This window comes from Trichomycterus rosablanca, chromosome 2 (genome assembly GCF_030014385.1).
Source record: "Trichomycterus rosablanca isolate fTriRos1 chromosome 2, fTriRos1.hap1, whole genome shotgun sequence".
Classification (NCBI taxonomy): domain Eukaryota; kingdom Metazoa; phylum Chordata; class Actinopteri; order Siluriformes; family Trichomycteridae; genus Trichomycterus; species Trichomycterus rosablanca.
The window spans coordinates 39,388,405-39,404,658 of record NC_085989.1 but is presented as its reverse complement, the minus strand read 5'-3'; the positions used below and the strand labels follow the sequence as shown (position 1 = coordinate 39,404,658).

The 16,254-nt window shown below is 38.9% G+C and overlaps 1 protein-coding gene across 4 annotated transcripts in view; it reads left to right on the top strand.

Annotated features, from left to right (window-relative positions):
• Positions 1 to 16,254, top strand: part of camsap3 (calmodulin regulated spectrin-associated protein family, member 3) — a 70,676-nt gene that overhangs the window by 40,404 nt on the left and 14,018 nt on the right. For all 4 annotated transcript variants that reach the window (XM_063015336.1, XM_063015326.1, XM_063015353.1 and 1 more), the window contains exons 3-7: positions 3,329 to 3,460; positions 7,944 to 8,021; positions 10,746 to 10,884; positions 12,444 to 12,583; positions 12,901 to 12,991. In XM_063015336.1, the coding sequence (XP_062871406.1) occupies positions 3,329 to 3,460; positions 7,944 to 8,021; positions 10,746 to 10,884; positions 12,444 to 12,583; positions 12,901 to 12,991 (580 nt within the window). The remainder of the gene's footprint in view (positions 1 to 3,328; positions 3,461 to 7,943; positions 8,022 to 10,745; positions 10,885 to 12,443; positions 12,584 to 12,900; positions 12,992 to 16,254) is intronic.

The window sequence follows — 16,254 nt, the reverse complement described above, 5'->3', positions numbered from 1 at the left end:
TCTGGAAAGAATTTGTGATCAAATATTTTTTTTCCTATGCGCTTTGTAGATACTAGCCAGTAGTACTGCTGTTTATATTTTTATTTTTTGCTTGGTGTCAGTTAAACCAAACGGTCACAAGTGATGAAGGCACTGCCGGTGTGAACACAGGGCGATGAGCAATGAGCAATTTGAGCGGCGAGGCTGAAGGTTAGGTTAGAAATCCATGCTTTTCTCACATGGCCTCTATAAACAGCTGGTCAACTGACCGCTGCACATCAACATGAGTCCTAAAGACTTGGCTCTACCTTTGAACCTTCCCAGGACTTGCAGGAGGTAGATTGTCTACTTTACCCCACCTGTGTCTGCATGTTGCATTGCCATGTACCCAGTGTTGCTTCACTAACTGTGACTTTGACCAGAATGAACCAGTTAGTATTTTTAATAAAAGAAAGTTTATGGCAATGTTTATAGTGAGAGAGTAACATAATGTTTATAGTAACAGAGTAACATAACGGCCCATGAAGGAACCAGAACATCTATGAATGTAGCCTGCAGAACTCATCTTGGCCTTAGACGCTCAGTCCAGCCAACTTTATGACCGGCTATCTGCACTTTCATGCAAAACCAACTGTTTATTGTTGTGTGTTTGCATTATCAGGCAGATAGTGTGTACATTCCATAAATGATAACTGTGGCTGCTTTTACTGTGGTTGATTAGCTGTAATGTAAATACTTGTGTTTCAAATTATTATTTCATTTTTATTAATCAGTTTATCCCAGTCAGTGTTGCAGAAGGTCCAGTTCCAAGGATAAACACTGACTGCAAGGCAGGAATACCCCAGCCAATCCATTTGGACATACCGCACTTCCTCCCAACACATACTCACTGTACACTTGTCTTCAGAGCTAGACTTTGCTTTATATCGAGTCTTTATCAGTTAAATGATGCAGTAAATAAACAAGGAAAATAAATGATGTAGTATATTTTGGTAATACTGCCATGTCGCAATTATTCGACCCTTACAAAATATTGCTGATATTGTAATACAAACAATCCCATAAAGTATATTTAGAATGTTCAAATTGGAGAGCTAATAGACAAAACAAACCAATCAAATCTAATTAATTCTAAAAACAGAAATATTTAAATAATTCAGTTTACTATACAATTTGGTGGGCCCTTGGAATCGTCTTAGAGGCCTCTAATTGATACTTACACCTTTTTACTCAGCTACAGTAAGAGGTCAGTATCAGACACCGACTATAACTTTCTTTGAACTCAATATCAAGTCAGAAACGGAAAAATTCAATGTTCAACTTTTTTATTTAATGCATAGTGTACTGACTAAATTACAATGCCTTATTAGGAAAAGGTGTTATTGTTACTCCTACTGCTCCTCTTTCTGGAATGGACACCTGGAAACGCCCTCTATTCACTCTATAAAAACAGGAGAGGCTCAACACAATAAAGATGTGAGATCACTCAGACGTTCACACATTAAAAGAACCTCTGTCCTAGTGATGGTGTGAACACTGCCTAAACACACCGCATGAGATCATGTAGGACCAGTTATACCAGTCCTCTGGCCATGTCAAATGAAGCTAACACGCTAGGTATGCACTGGTTATCGGTTATCTTAGAGATTACACTGAGGAGAGTTTTATCTTCATCACTCTACGGCCACTTACAGGCTTTTAAAAACTGGCTTAATCATGTGAAATCTTCACTCATTCTTGAGCAGAAGCTTCCAGCTCATTGAGGTCTGAAGACTGAGAAGGCCACTCCAGGATATTCCAGGATTTATTCCTTAACCAAGCTTGGGATTATTGTCTTGCTGGAAGGTCCGAGGTTTTTATCACCGAGGTTCAATTTCACCCCAGAAGGCAAAACATTCGATCTCAAAATGCTTAGGAATTTCTGTGAATCCATGATGCCAGTCACATGGTCAGGATTGACAAATCCTGCAGCAGTAAGAATTTCCCCTCATCAGTGACCCACCTCCATGCTCGACCATCATCTTAGTATTTTTCTGGTCATACGCCTTGGCTTATTTGCATCAGAGAACATGTCGGGTAGATTCATTCATTGATTATTTTAGAAGCTACGTTCTTATACAGATGAACTTTGTGGGTATACAATTACTGACCCTATTTACCCTGTTTAGCAATTGAACCCCCCACATTCACAGAAACCCCACTGACCAGAGGTTGTTTATTTATCTGTATACTAGCTGTATCTTAAAAATAATCAATAAATGTACATACTTAAGTGCGTGTAACTTTATGTAGCTTATTAGAAATATTGATGAACAGTTTATTTCATTTTTTACTGTTACTTTATTTTGGCCAGCTGGGTCTGGTTTCTCCATCCCCCCATCTTAGATATAGCCAGTCATGTCTGTATGCAGACCGCCAATAGGCTGATAGCTCCATGAGTGCCCCTGATAGTGAAAATAAAGGTTGTAATAAAATAAAATTATGTAACTGCAACAACCACTACCTGGCCCAGAAATCCTTGCAGTGCCTCTGCTTGACAGTATGTTTTGATGAATAGAATGCTGCTCCTTATAGACATCAGTGACCTTTTGCTTGTCTTTGCGTCAATGCTGTGGTTGGTCAAAACAATGCTTGATGAGGCAAAACATTGAAATTGTTTCTGTGTGTTACGACATGTGCAGAAGAGATGGGAGAGCCTAGAAGTAAGTACTTTTTATTGAACTAGGTGATCAAAGAGGGTTAATGCTGTAACCCTCTTATCAGCAGCTCTCCCTGACTGAGCTGCTAATGTTCACATGCTGTTTTAATAGGCTCAGACAAAAGCATTTTATGTTTATATACAATACTATATTCTGCCTGCTGAAGCCTACAGCTGTTGTATTAACTATGCTATGGTATGGCGGTATTTAAAATTTTGAAGAAAAAAAAAAAACAGCAACCCTTCATAGGGCATAAGGAATCAAAGCCGGTATATTGAATGTACAATCATACCGCCCAGCACTATATAGTTGATGAAAATTAATAGGAAATTAAAAAAATGCCTACTTTGCTGGTAATCATTAACATCCCTAGAATCCATTTTAAATGGCTTAGCATTGCTTTTCTCATTACTTTGTTTCATCCAGATAACCCAGATTTACTAAATTACACTTCCTTGCCCTTGAGAAACCTGATGGCAGTATGTTTTTTTTCCTGATTCCTGCCATTTCTTCACACTTCCTGTTGTAGTCGTGGCCATGCCATCTAAATGCTACTCTACTGCTTAATGCATAATGACTTGATGGGCCATAATGGTGGCTGTGTATCGTCCACATTCTGACAGACTCTCTCCTTTTCCTTCCTGGTGCAGAGCGCCCACTTGGCAGTGATGGACGCATTAATGGCAGTGGGAGCCATGGAGACAGTGAGGACGAGTGGGGTAGCAGAGAGTCTCGGGGGAGAGGACGACTGGGAAAGAACACTTCTTCACTGGGTTCACACGGTGAGTTTTTTATTTTATATTATGTTTTACAGAATATACAGGTTTACACCATACACACTCTAAGACCGATGGTAAGTGGAAACTTGACTACAAGCTGGACCACAACTTGGCCTTATGAAATCTTACAGCTGTTCAGGGGTTTAGTTTTAGTCTTAGTTACATCCTGGAACAGGAAAAGCCCTCCCTGAACCTTTACCACAATGTTGGAAGCGTGATTAAGTTTTTTTTTTTTTTGGATTTTGGATTTTTGCGTCAGTTAGCAAATTGCTAAAACACCTAAACTTCATAACTAGAAGGGGTGTCAATGGTTCAAGCCACACCACCAGCAAGTTGCCACTGTTGGGCCCTTGAGCAAGCCTCAATTGCTTGCATTCTAATTCAGCCACAATAATATAATGTAAGACTCTTAGGATAAAAGTGTCTGCAAATGCCATAAACGAAACGTATTCTGTAACACCCACTTTATACTGGTCAAGCGCAGTGGTAACACAGCGGTTAAGGTGCTAGTCTAGTAATCCGAAGGTTGTGAGGTCAAGACCCACCACTGCCAAGTTGCCACTGTTAGGCACCAGAGAAAGGCCCTTAACCATTAATTGCTCAAACTGTATTCAGTCATAATTGTCAGTTTGGATAAAAGTGTTTGCTAAATGCCACAAATGTAAATGTAAGTTTAGGGCAGGTCTGAAACAGTGCAGTAACACACCCCAGACAGGATGCCAGTCCATCTCAGGGTCTCTGCATTTATGGCTGTGTAAAATGAGAAAAGACTTATTATTTCTGTGTATGGAAGGAGAGGCTCTCAAGATCGACCTATTTACAAAAATATCAACCAATCACACATTTTGGCTGCAAATCAGCCGACTCCAGTTTTAACCAATCTGATGTATGTATGTATATATATCAAATGTCACTTTTTAAAAGTGCTGCAAGCGAAAATCTTTTTTTTATATAAACAAAACATTTATATATATATACATGTGTGGATGGATGGATAGATAGATATATGGATGGATGGATGGATGGATATATGGATAGATGGATGGATGGATGTATATATATATTTTGATGGATGGATGGATGGATGGATGGATGGATGGATGGATAGATGGATGGATGGATAGCTAGATTGATAGATAGATGGATGGATAGATAGATTGATAGATAGATGGATGGATGGATGGATGGATGCATTGACAGATAGATTGATAGATAGATGGATGGATAGATAGATAGATAGATAGATAGATAGATAGATAGATAGATAGATAGATAGATAGATTGATAGATTGATAGATTGATTGACAGATAGATTGATAGATAGATAGATAGATAGATAGATAGATAGATAGATTGATAGATTGATAGATTGATTGACAGATAGATTGATAGATAGATAGATAGATGGATGGATAGATAGATAGATTGATAGATTGATAGATTGATTGATTGATTGACAGATAGATTGATAGATAGATAGATAGACGGATGGATGGATGGATGGATAGATAGATAAATGGATGGATATATGGATGGATGGATGGATGGATGGATGGATAGATGGATAGATTGACAGATAGATTGATAGATAGATGGATGGATAGATGGATGGATAGATAGATAGATGGATGGATGGATGGATGGATGGATGGACAGATTGATAGATAGACGGATGGATAGATAGATGGATGGATAGATAGATAAATAGATAGATAGATAGATAGATAGATAGATAGATAGATAGATAGATAGATAGATAGATAGATAGATAGACGGATGGATGGATGGATGGATGGATGGATGGATGGATGGATTGATAGATAAATGGATAGATATATAGATGGATGGATGGATGGATGGATAGATGGATGGATAGCTAGATTGATAGATAGATTGACGGATAGATGGATGGATAGATGGATGGATGGATAGATTGATAGATAGATTGATAGATAGATAGATGGATGGATGGATGGATGGATGGATGGATGGATGGATAGATAGATTGACGGATAGATGGATGGATAGATAGATTGATAGATAGATTGATAGATAGATGGATAGATGGATGGATATATGGATGGATGGATGGATAGATTGATAGATTGACAGATAGATAGATGGATTGATAGATAGACGGATGGATAGATAGATGGATGGATAGATAGATAGATTGATGGATGGATGGATGGATGGATGGATGGATGGATGGATGGATGGATGGATGGACAGATTGATAGATAGACGGATGGATAGATAGATGGATGGATAGATAGATTGACAGATAGATAGATTGACAGATAGATAGATTGATAGATAGATAGATAGACGGATGGATGGATGGATTGATAGATAAATGGATGGATTGATGGATGGATGGATGGATGGACAGATGGACGGACGAATAAGTATCTGATAGATCTGATCTGATAGATATATAATATGCTTGTTTATACTGGACTGGATGTATAGACACAATCTTACTTGTCATCATGTACACCAACAGTAGGAGACAGGACAGAACCTAGTTTTGTGCACAAATTTTGATCTCACTGTATTTTGTCCCAGCTCAAAAAAGCAGTGTTGTGCAAGTTTGGATTACCTTCTTTACTTGTGAACAGCTCAAACAGAACAAACCTGCAGTTTTACTCATCGTATTGAGAAATGAGCTTTGAGAGTGCGAATCATGCATCTTTTTAAACACACCTGTCTTGCACAAACCTGATTACACATCCCACAGTGAAGAATTCAGGTCGTTACTGTTATTCAGTGTTTAATTCATCACTCAACTACTACCTGTTTTACTTCTTGCTTCTATAGAGTTGAGTGTACTGTGGACAGTGGTGTGTCCATGTGGGCTGCTGTAGTAACACCTGATGTAGTCATCTAGAATCACACCCAGGCATCTGCGCAATCACGGCCGGGATCGACGATGTTGCTTAGCATTTGGGGTTATTTGTTTCTACTTGCAAAATAAACACTGACTAACAGTTCTGCTGTTTAACTAAAGTAAATAGAGTATAATGCCTGTTGTAAAATATTAGCCAGTATGTCTTGTTTTTAGGCCTTTTAACTTTGGCTATATTGCAGTATAGATACTCACTGAGCACTAACACATAGATGAATGTATTATTTATAAGTTACACTTACCATCCAGATGAACTTTATGGACATACAATAAATAATTAGGCCATTTGTTGCTCTATGCACTTTTCACCCTTCTGTACCTCATTTTTTGATCACTGCAGTTGTAAATAAATGTTATTTAAGTAACTATATCCTTCCTCTCAGCTCAAACCAATCTGGCCATTTTTCTGTGGACTTCTTTCATTAACACACCATTTGCCCATTTAATTGCCATCACCAACCCTATCTATAAATGTACCTGATAAAATAGGTAATGAATGCAGGTACAAGGGCCAGTAAGATAGCAAAGGACCCCAGTCATTCTAGTAATGGACAATATTTTCTCTGTTACGGTTTGGGAAGCGGATTTAATTTTAAAAGTTTTTCATTTTACATGTAAAAAATATACACCGATCAGCCATAACATTAAAACCACCTCCTTGTTTCTACACACATTGTCCATTTTATCAGCTCCACTTACCATATAGAAGCACTTTGTAGTTCTACAATTACTGACTGTAGTCCATCTGTTTCTCTGCATGCTTTGTTAGCCCCCTTTCATGCTATTCTTCAATGGTCAGGACCCCCACAGGACCACCACAGAGCAGGTATTATTTGGGTGGTGGATCATTCTCAGCACTGCAGTGACACTGACATGGTGGTGGTGTGTTAGTGTGTGTTGTGCTGGTATGAATGGATAAGACACAGCAGTGCTGATGGAGTTTTTAGACACCTCACTGTCACTGCTAGACTGAGAATAGTCCACCAACCAAAAATAAACAGCCAACAGCGCCCCGTGGGCAGCGTCCCATGACCACTGATGAAGGTCTAGAAGATGACCAACTTAAACAGCAGCAATAGATGAGCGATCGTCTGTGACTTTACGTCTACAAGGTGGACCAACTAGGTAGGAGTGTCTAATAGAGTGGACAGTGAGTGGACACGGTATTTAAAAACTCCAGGAGCGCTGCTGTGTCTTATCCACTTATACCAGCACAACACACACTAACACACCATGTCAGTGTTACTGCAGTGCTGAGAATCATCCACCACCTAAATAATACCTGCTCTGTGGTGGTCCTGTGGGGGTCCTGGTCATTGAAGAACAGGGTGAAAGCAGGCTAAAAAAAGATGCAGAGAAACAGATGGACTACAGTCAGTAATTGTAGAACTACAAAGTACTTCTATATGGTAAGTGGAGCTGATAAAATGGACAGTGTAGAAACAAGGAGGTGGTTTTAATGTTATGGCTGATCAGTGTATGTGACAAATAAACTTTGATTTGATTTGAATACAGTTACCTTGTAAATTGGTGCATGATGTTTAAGTGTTAATTAACTTTGGGTTCTTTTTACTGTAGTTAAATCAGAAGTTAAAGGAAAACACAGAAAATTACCAGACACAGCAGAACACAGAACCCCAGCCTGTTGAAGCCTCGGTAAGACAAACACAGATTCTCTTTCTTAACAGCAATATTATCTCCTGTGTGTGCAGTGCTGCTTCTTCCCTCTGTTCCGTCAGTGGATTTAATACCTCTTTTCTTGCTGTCCCACCTCTGCCTCTTCTGTTTCCTTTCTGTGCCCCCTCACTTGTCTCTAACAGTGTCCCACCCGTTGGTACTGGAAACTTGTTCCTGTAAGTCTCTTTCACTCTCTATTTGTCTTCCATCCCACCACAACGTCCTTCCTCCTCCATGTTTCCATCATCGCTGACCTCTCTTTGCTCCTAAATATTGTAATATTAGAAGTCTGTTCTTTTCTCTGAAGCTAAATATTATTCAGCATTACAGCCAGAAACAAGTAAGGCTTGGCAGAGATCACTAGCCAGGGCATTAAAACTAAAACGTTTTTTAATGGTTTATTATAAAGAAAAAGATTTAGGCTATTTTTTCCTTAACTTAAACATAGTTGCTTAATAGAGGTGTGTGGTTCCTAACGTTTGCTTCTTTACTGGAATTCTTTTTAATAGAAAATGTGTCTCAAACGGGTGTGTGGAGTTTCTCTTAGCTTATGTGTATATTAATAGTATATAAAAGGTAGTTGGTGCATTTATCAATATTTGTTGAGCTGGAGAGACCTCGGGTGGCATTGTTGAAGGGATTCAAAGGTGCCTGCATAGAGATGGTGAATAATGGAGATCAGTGCCCAACTCTCCATACGTGATAGTGCTCTCCGTTACCCCCTTTCCACCGGCGCGGCTCCGTTCTAATTTGCAAACTTGATTTTGAACAGAAGTTGAAAAGAGGTTCCATTTTTTAAAAGGTCATCTGATTACATTTGGAGCCAGTTTGCCTCTGATATTCGCTGATATTTTCAAAGAGATGAACTGTGTGATATAACGTGGTAAAAGTGACCCGGACATTACGAACAACGCTTAACGTGAAAAATAAAGCGTAACATGGCTTGTTGTACTAAAACAATGGACGATAAATTTGGGCAGTACAGAGCTCTTATAACCTGTAATAACAGAGAAATTGAGTGTTTCTGTGTCGTACTTTTAGTACATGAAGCCACGTTATGCTTTATTTTTCACGTTAAGCTTTTTCAACTCTCCCGAGATGTGGATTCAGAACCCTGAGCTGCATAAACAGCACACACGTGAAGTTAATACGGCTAAACACAGATACATGTGGAGCTTTAAGAGTGGATTTGATGGTTATTTCACACAAATGGATGTTCATGTCGTGGAACTTTAGTGCTGTTTTATCACTCAAGCCGAGCGCTGAGCAAATCGGCTATTTGCGCCGAGGGTCGCAGTGAGAGCGAAGCGCAAAACGCTTCTCACGTCAATGAACTAAAGAAAACAACAACTGCGACAAACACGTCTACGTCTTCTTATCACCAATAGATGAGCGATGCTTTTTGCATAAAAATGAACATCTGTAACAACAGCACAAATGCTTGCATGTAATTTGCACGCTCCACCGTCATGTTACTACTCTTTACTTTCGTTGTGTAACGCCCACCGTTGATGATGCAAACTTGATTTCCAAAAACTGGTGGAAACCGCGGGTCGTTTCTCTACAAAACACCAAGGTTCGAAGAGACCTGAACAGAACCGGTTCAAGAACCTGAGTTCTTTTGGTGGAAAAGCGCTATGTGATGACCAGTCTCGGGCACCCTCCTGGTCAGGATAGGGGTCTGCATCATTGGAGAAAAGGTACAACAGGGTAATTGGATATGACTAGATTGGAAAAGGGGAAAACCGTAGCTTGTTGAGCTGCTCTTTATTTATTGAATAAGTAGCAGGACAAAAAGCCTTCACATATCTGTTTCTGTGATTGGTATGTTGTGTGGTACTGGTGAATTTGCTAATGGGTGGAAATTAGTGGAGATAAAATAAAATCTAAAAAACAAGTAGAACAGCAGTAAAAAGCATTCGTCATTACACAGTGTTTTCTACTGTGAGGTTTGAATTATTTTAGTTGGAAAATGGATGGATTTTTTGCCATTGCATTGGTATCATTATGAAGGACTGATGAAAAATTAAAGGAGGATAAACTTTGTGCAGTTGTTGTTTTATTTGACACTAAATACTAATTTAAATGGTGCTTCCTAATTCTTAATTTGTAAACAAAGATTTCAGTTGCAGTGCATGCAGCAGATTATCTGACATACTACCCAAGTGTGCTTTGCTTACTTTTACCACAGTCTGAGAATCACTGCTTTAAAGAATAAGCTGTTTGTAACTATCTAAGCTATAAATGCATAAAAATGCATGAATTAGACATGTTTATATTGCTATTAAGTGGCTTTGGGAGCAAGATTAAATATAATATTAGTAATGTTAGAAAGGATCTGATTTAATAACAGGTCGTTAACTATTCAAACAGCTTCCTCTTTTCAGAGCTAAAACTGTCAGAATCTGAATCGTCTCTCCTGAGTCCCCGCTGTCCCACTTTCTGCAACAATGTCCTTGCTGTTTCCCAAATCGGCCGTCCTCATTTTCACCGTGCTTGGCTTCAGTGTTGTGTATGCATTCCTACTGTCTGTTAAAAAATGTCAGCATCCTTGTTATCTCACCCTGCAGTTTATTTCTGTTTTATGGGTGTAATTATGTGATGGGCGTGTCTGTTTTGTTTGTGTTTGAATGATACATTAACTAAACCAAAACACACATGAGGAAGCAGATTCCCAGAAATGACTTTTTGTGTGTTGTGCAGCTCCGGTACAGGAAGGATAAGCTGCTCTCGAAGCTCAAGCCCTGTTTTCCTGTGGTCAGTGACGTGAAGGATCTGGCCAATGGCTGTGCCATTGCTGCTGTTATACACTACTACTGCCCTGGTCTTCTGCGTTTAGAAGGTACATCATGACTCATCATCAATCTTGCCAAATGCAAAGCAAAATGAGCAATGTTATTATGACAGTAACATGCAAAACTATTAGTAATACATAATGTTTAATCATTCTAAGTATTACATTTCTATGGTAATTATTTATAAATACTGTATATATATATATATATATATATATCCATTCAATGTCCACTCTATTAGACACTCCTACCTAGTTGGTCCACCTTGTAGATGTAAAGTCAGAGACGATCGTTCATCTATCGCTGCTGTTTGAGTTGGTCATCTTCTACACCTTCATCAGTGGTCACATGATGCTGCCCACGGGTTGCTGTTGGCTGGATATTTTTGGTTGGTGGACTATTCTCAGTCCAGCAGTGACAGTGAGGTGTTTAAAAACTCCATCAGCATAGCTGTGTCTGATCCACTCATACCAGCACAACACACACTAACACATCACCACCATGTCAGTTTCACTGCAGTGCTGAGAATGATCCACCACCCAAATAATACCTGCTCTGTGGGGGTCCTGACCATTGAAGAACAGGGTGAAAGGAGGCTAAAAAAGTATGTAGAGAAACAGTATGTATGAGAAATGCCTGAGCATTTTGGAAACAAGTGCTATGGACTGAAAGTAAAAATTATTTGGCCAGAATAAATTACTGTAAACATTTACCTTTGTACAGGTATAGCACAGGTAAGCAAAGAATAGACTCCGCTATGAAATGCAAAGGGGAAAGTTTTGGAAAAGACCTCACATTCGCCTGACTTAAATGTCATTTAAAATCTGTTTGTAGATCCTACACATGATGTGCATGCAAGTCAACCCAAATACTGTATATCACTAGATCACTATCACTAGAAGCGTTCTGCATGGAAGAGTGGCTAACAATTCAAGGATTAACAAGGACGCCTAATCGTCTGAAAAGTTCTTGCAAGCTGTAATATCTTTCAAATGGGGTGTTACTAAGTCATTCGATTTTGCACGTCTCAAATGTTATTTTATCTTTTCATTCTTTTTTTAATAGTCAAATATTTTTGTTTGTTTGTTTGTTTGTTTATTAGGATTTTAATGTCATGTTTTATGCTTTACATTCATGACAGGAATGGTAGTTACTCATTACACAAGGTTCTTCAGTTCACAAGGTTATATCAAACAGTCATGGACAATTTAGTATCTCCAATTCACCTCACTTGCATGTCTTTGGACTGTGGGAGGAAACCGGAGCAGACACGAGGGAAAACATGCAAACTCCACACAGAAAGGACCCAGACCACCCCACCTGGGGATCGAACCCAGGACCTTCTTGCTGGTAGTCAAATATAATGTAACTGTGCCTTTGCATTTGCAAATATAAAATTTAGGTCATGGTGCCAACACCAGTTATTACAATCATATCAGTATCTAATATGAAGCAATCTTTTTGCCAACACTGTCAGGCTCAGTTCAAAGTTCAAACTAGCTTAAACCCTAAACATGTTGCTGTGTACTGTAAAGTGTACCCACCCCCTTTATATACCCACTTTGTTTCTCACTGTGCTCTTTCTTCCTCTCTGTCTCTATCTTAGATATTTGTTTGAAGGATTCGATGTCTCTGGCTGACAGTCTTTATAATTTACAACTCATTCGAGAGTTCTGTGATAGCTGTTTGAAGAACTGCTGCCACCTGGTGTTGGAGGATATGACCTACAGCCCACCAGAACTCCAGGTAAGACGACTTGTGTTCTTCTTTGGCACGGTGGTGTAGATTGGCAAGTGCAGATCTGACACATTACCAGGGTTCTGAGAACCTGGCTTTAAACTTACAGATGATTAACTGGATAGTCTAAATTCCCCTATTGTCAAAACAAATGACTGAATGGGTAAACGTGTAGTGCCTTACAATGGACTTATGCCACATTAAGGGTGGATTTCTAGATTGTACCCCTTGCAACTCTATATCTAATAAAGCAGTTCTTAAATTTGAATATATTTATGTTTGATGATACATATTTTTTCTAATGTTTTCTGTCTTCTGTTGTGCAGGTGAACATACTGAGCTTTTTAGCAGAGCTTCTGCATTGGTTTGAGGTGTCAAAGCCAGAGTTTGTTCAGCCTCTGAACTCAGAGCCTGCAAGTAAGTGCCGATCTGTTTGACCTATTGTTAAACAGGGTTTAGTTCAGACCTGAAAAGTACAGGTCTAGTTTTACACTTTGTGTATTTAGTTTTTGCCCTGGAGCATCAAGGATAAGTTATGTGAAGCAACACAGGCCTAATGTGGTGAGCTGTATGTACAGTTTGCAATGTTTTTTTGGAACTGAATGAATAGAACACACTTCTTTGTATGTTGGATCACGCAGTCAGCCAGTAAATAGTCTTTCATTATTATTTTGTCAATTTTTTGCAATACACAAGTTTTACTAGCAGAAAAACTGCCCCAAAGACAGTAGGTACAATATTCTTCTCCAAACATATCTTTAATGTCAGAGGCTTCCCTGGAATCACTGGGTGAAATGCAGTAACCCCCCAAGAGGTTGCTTAATTCTCGCCATGCAACACACATGTCTGTGTTCTCAATCTATCATTGTGAGACTACTATGGATAACTTGTATTTGAGCTATGATGGGGGATTTTATCCCATCCCCAAAATATCTTTGTGAGACCCCATGTGCTCACATATAATCTATATTGGAGGAAGACAATCTCCCTGTTGGAGGAAAACTGCTAGGACTCAAACCCCGGACTTGTTGCAGAAAACACATTACTGTTAGATGTTTTAAGAGCCGTGGTTGGATCATATCTAACAAGTTGTTCACTAAGATATGGAGGAGCAGGGCCATGGAGACCTTTAAAAACCAATAAAAGGTTCCTAAAATTAATTCTCAAAGACACAGGTAGCCAATGGAGTGATTAAAGTGCTAGTGTAATGTGATCCCACTTTCTTGTACAGGTCAGGACTTTAGCATCCACATTCTGTATTCGTTGCAGGTATCTAGTAGAACTCTTGGGTGGGGCAGACAGAGTCTACATGTGACGAAGACATGCAGAAGTTTCTCACTATCAGCAGGGGTTAGAATGTCCTGAACCTTTAAGATATTCCAGAGTTGGAAATACGTTTTACAGATATTATTAATGTGATATTTAAAACTGAGCTCATTATCAAAAATGACGCCAAGATTCTTCACACATTGTTTGGCCTCCAGATTCATACATTCTAGATAAGCCTGTATGTCCTTGGTTTGTGTCTCACTAGCAGCAGTTAGAACCTCTGTCTTTTCTAATTTAATTGCAGGAAGTTGCAAGACTTCCACATACTGATTAGGGGTGTGCTACATCGTATCGTTCACGATAATACCGGTATAATTTTTAAAACGATACAAAAAGTACCATATCGTAATAAAAGCGATATTCTGCGAACTTTGCGTAATGACGTCACACAGCTACGCAAACGGCGTACGTTCGTTACGTGGGTCATTTGGGTACAGTAACGAGTATGGCGGAAAGCGGCTCTGTGGTGGAGGAGCTCGTTCCAAAAACTCCAAGTCCACCATAAATTAATCTTTGGCAACCCAAATCCCAACCACCGCTTTGCCGGCGACTTTTTTGCGGAAGTATTTCTGCTCGCAGGTTCACACAGGGACGCAATACATCAGCGCACCTCCACCAAACAGTGCAGGAATACTCTCAACATTAATGTCAACCACCAACACAGATGTAGTACTACTACTGCTTAGTACTAATACTACTGTACTTAGTAGTAATTGTGTCGCGCTACGAGTAAAGTCCCACCGGGCTCTGCGCGTTCTAGTGTTGCCAGGTTGGGCGGTTATCCGCCAAACAATTTAATAGCAGTTAAATAACACTTTTATTTAAGAGAAAATATTCCGTTTTAAAAAGCTCCAGCATTGAAGAAGGTTATTAAAAGTAAAGTCAATTTTCAATGCTGATTTGGCTTAATAGTGTTGGTCAGTCTATCATATTGTTGAAAGAAAATTATTTTTCCATGCATTCACACTGGCATGTTCTGGGGTTCAAGTGAGTCTCATCATTACACACAAGTTGGCAGCCAAATGATAAAGTATTGCAAAGGAATATCTTTGAAATTCTTTCTCATAATGTTAAGGTTGCTATATATATATATTTTTTTTTTACTCGTCAGGGAAAATAGAAAGAGGAAAAAAAGCTTATTATTAGTATGCGGGTCTTCGTGATGTAATTCTACATGGCACTCACTGCCTGTATAGGTAAATAAATGAGTGACCACATAAAAAAAGGTATCAGTTTCTGTGCGACCCCTGTGTGAGCAATGGTCTCAGTCTGGCCACCGATATGGAAATTGTCTGACTCCGCCATTACATTATGTTACATTATTTTTACTGGAAGGAAAAAATAAAGAAAAGTGTTATTTTTTTTGCAATAGTGTTTTCTCGAAATAAATAAAATATTTTTCAGTGTTTTGTTATATCGCCAAAAATATCTTTATCGCAAAAATAACCTGAAATATCGTGATATCATTTTAGGGCCATATCGCCCACCCCTAATACTGATATTATTTATACAGCAAAAATACAGTAAGCTGATAGACTTGCCAGAATTTGGTGTTAGTGAGTTATACAGTTGTGTATCATCTGTGTACTGGTGATAACGACTGTTAAGTCTCTTAATCACAGCACGAAGTGAAAGCATATTTTTGTTAAATAGCAAAGACCCCAGGGTCGATCCTTGAGCGACTCCACAGCTAACTGTGAGACATTTAAAGCACAATTACTCAGTGCAACATAGAATTCACGACCAATTAAATAAGTTTGAAACCAGTCTAAGATTCGGCCATTGAGATTTACACAATTTTGAAGCCGATCAAGTAGAATTTTTTGATCAACTTGATCAAAAGCAGTGCTTAAATCTAATACAACCAAAACAGAGATGTTACTCAAGTCTCTGTTGATTCTTAGATCATTTAAGATTTTAGGAGGGGCGAGGTGAAAAGGGGTTCAGTAGTTGGCCTTTGGTGGAGTAGAGAATTTTTTTTTGATTATCAATTAAATTTGTGAACTAAGCTTTCTTGATTGATCTCATCTATATCGTTGTCATCTATATAGTTGTTTTTCTCTACTAAGCAAGTCACCAGCCTTGAGTTTCTCTATTTTCTCTCTGCTCTCCTGCAGGCTTGTTTAAGTTTTCTGATGGAGATTGTGGTTTTCCAGCAGGACTTTTGTCTAAATAATATTGACCTTAGTTTTTAGTGGCGTGACAGAATCAGTGCTTTTGATAAGCCTCGAGTTAAACAACTCCGCAAGAGCATCAGCTGATGTTGAAGGTGAAAGGTTGGGCAGAGAATGCGTTAGGTCCTTGAATGCTACAGCAGTATCTGCAGTAAGATAGCGTTTATTTTGTACGTG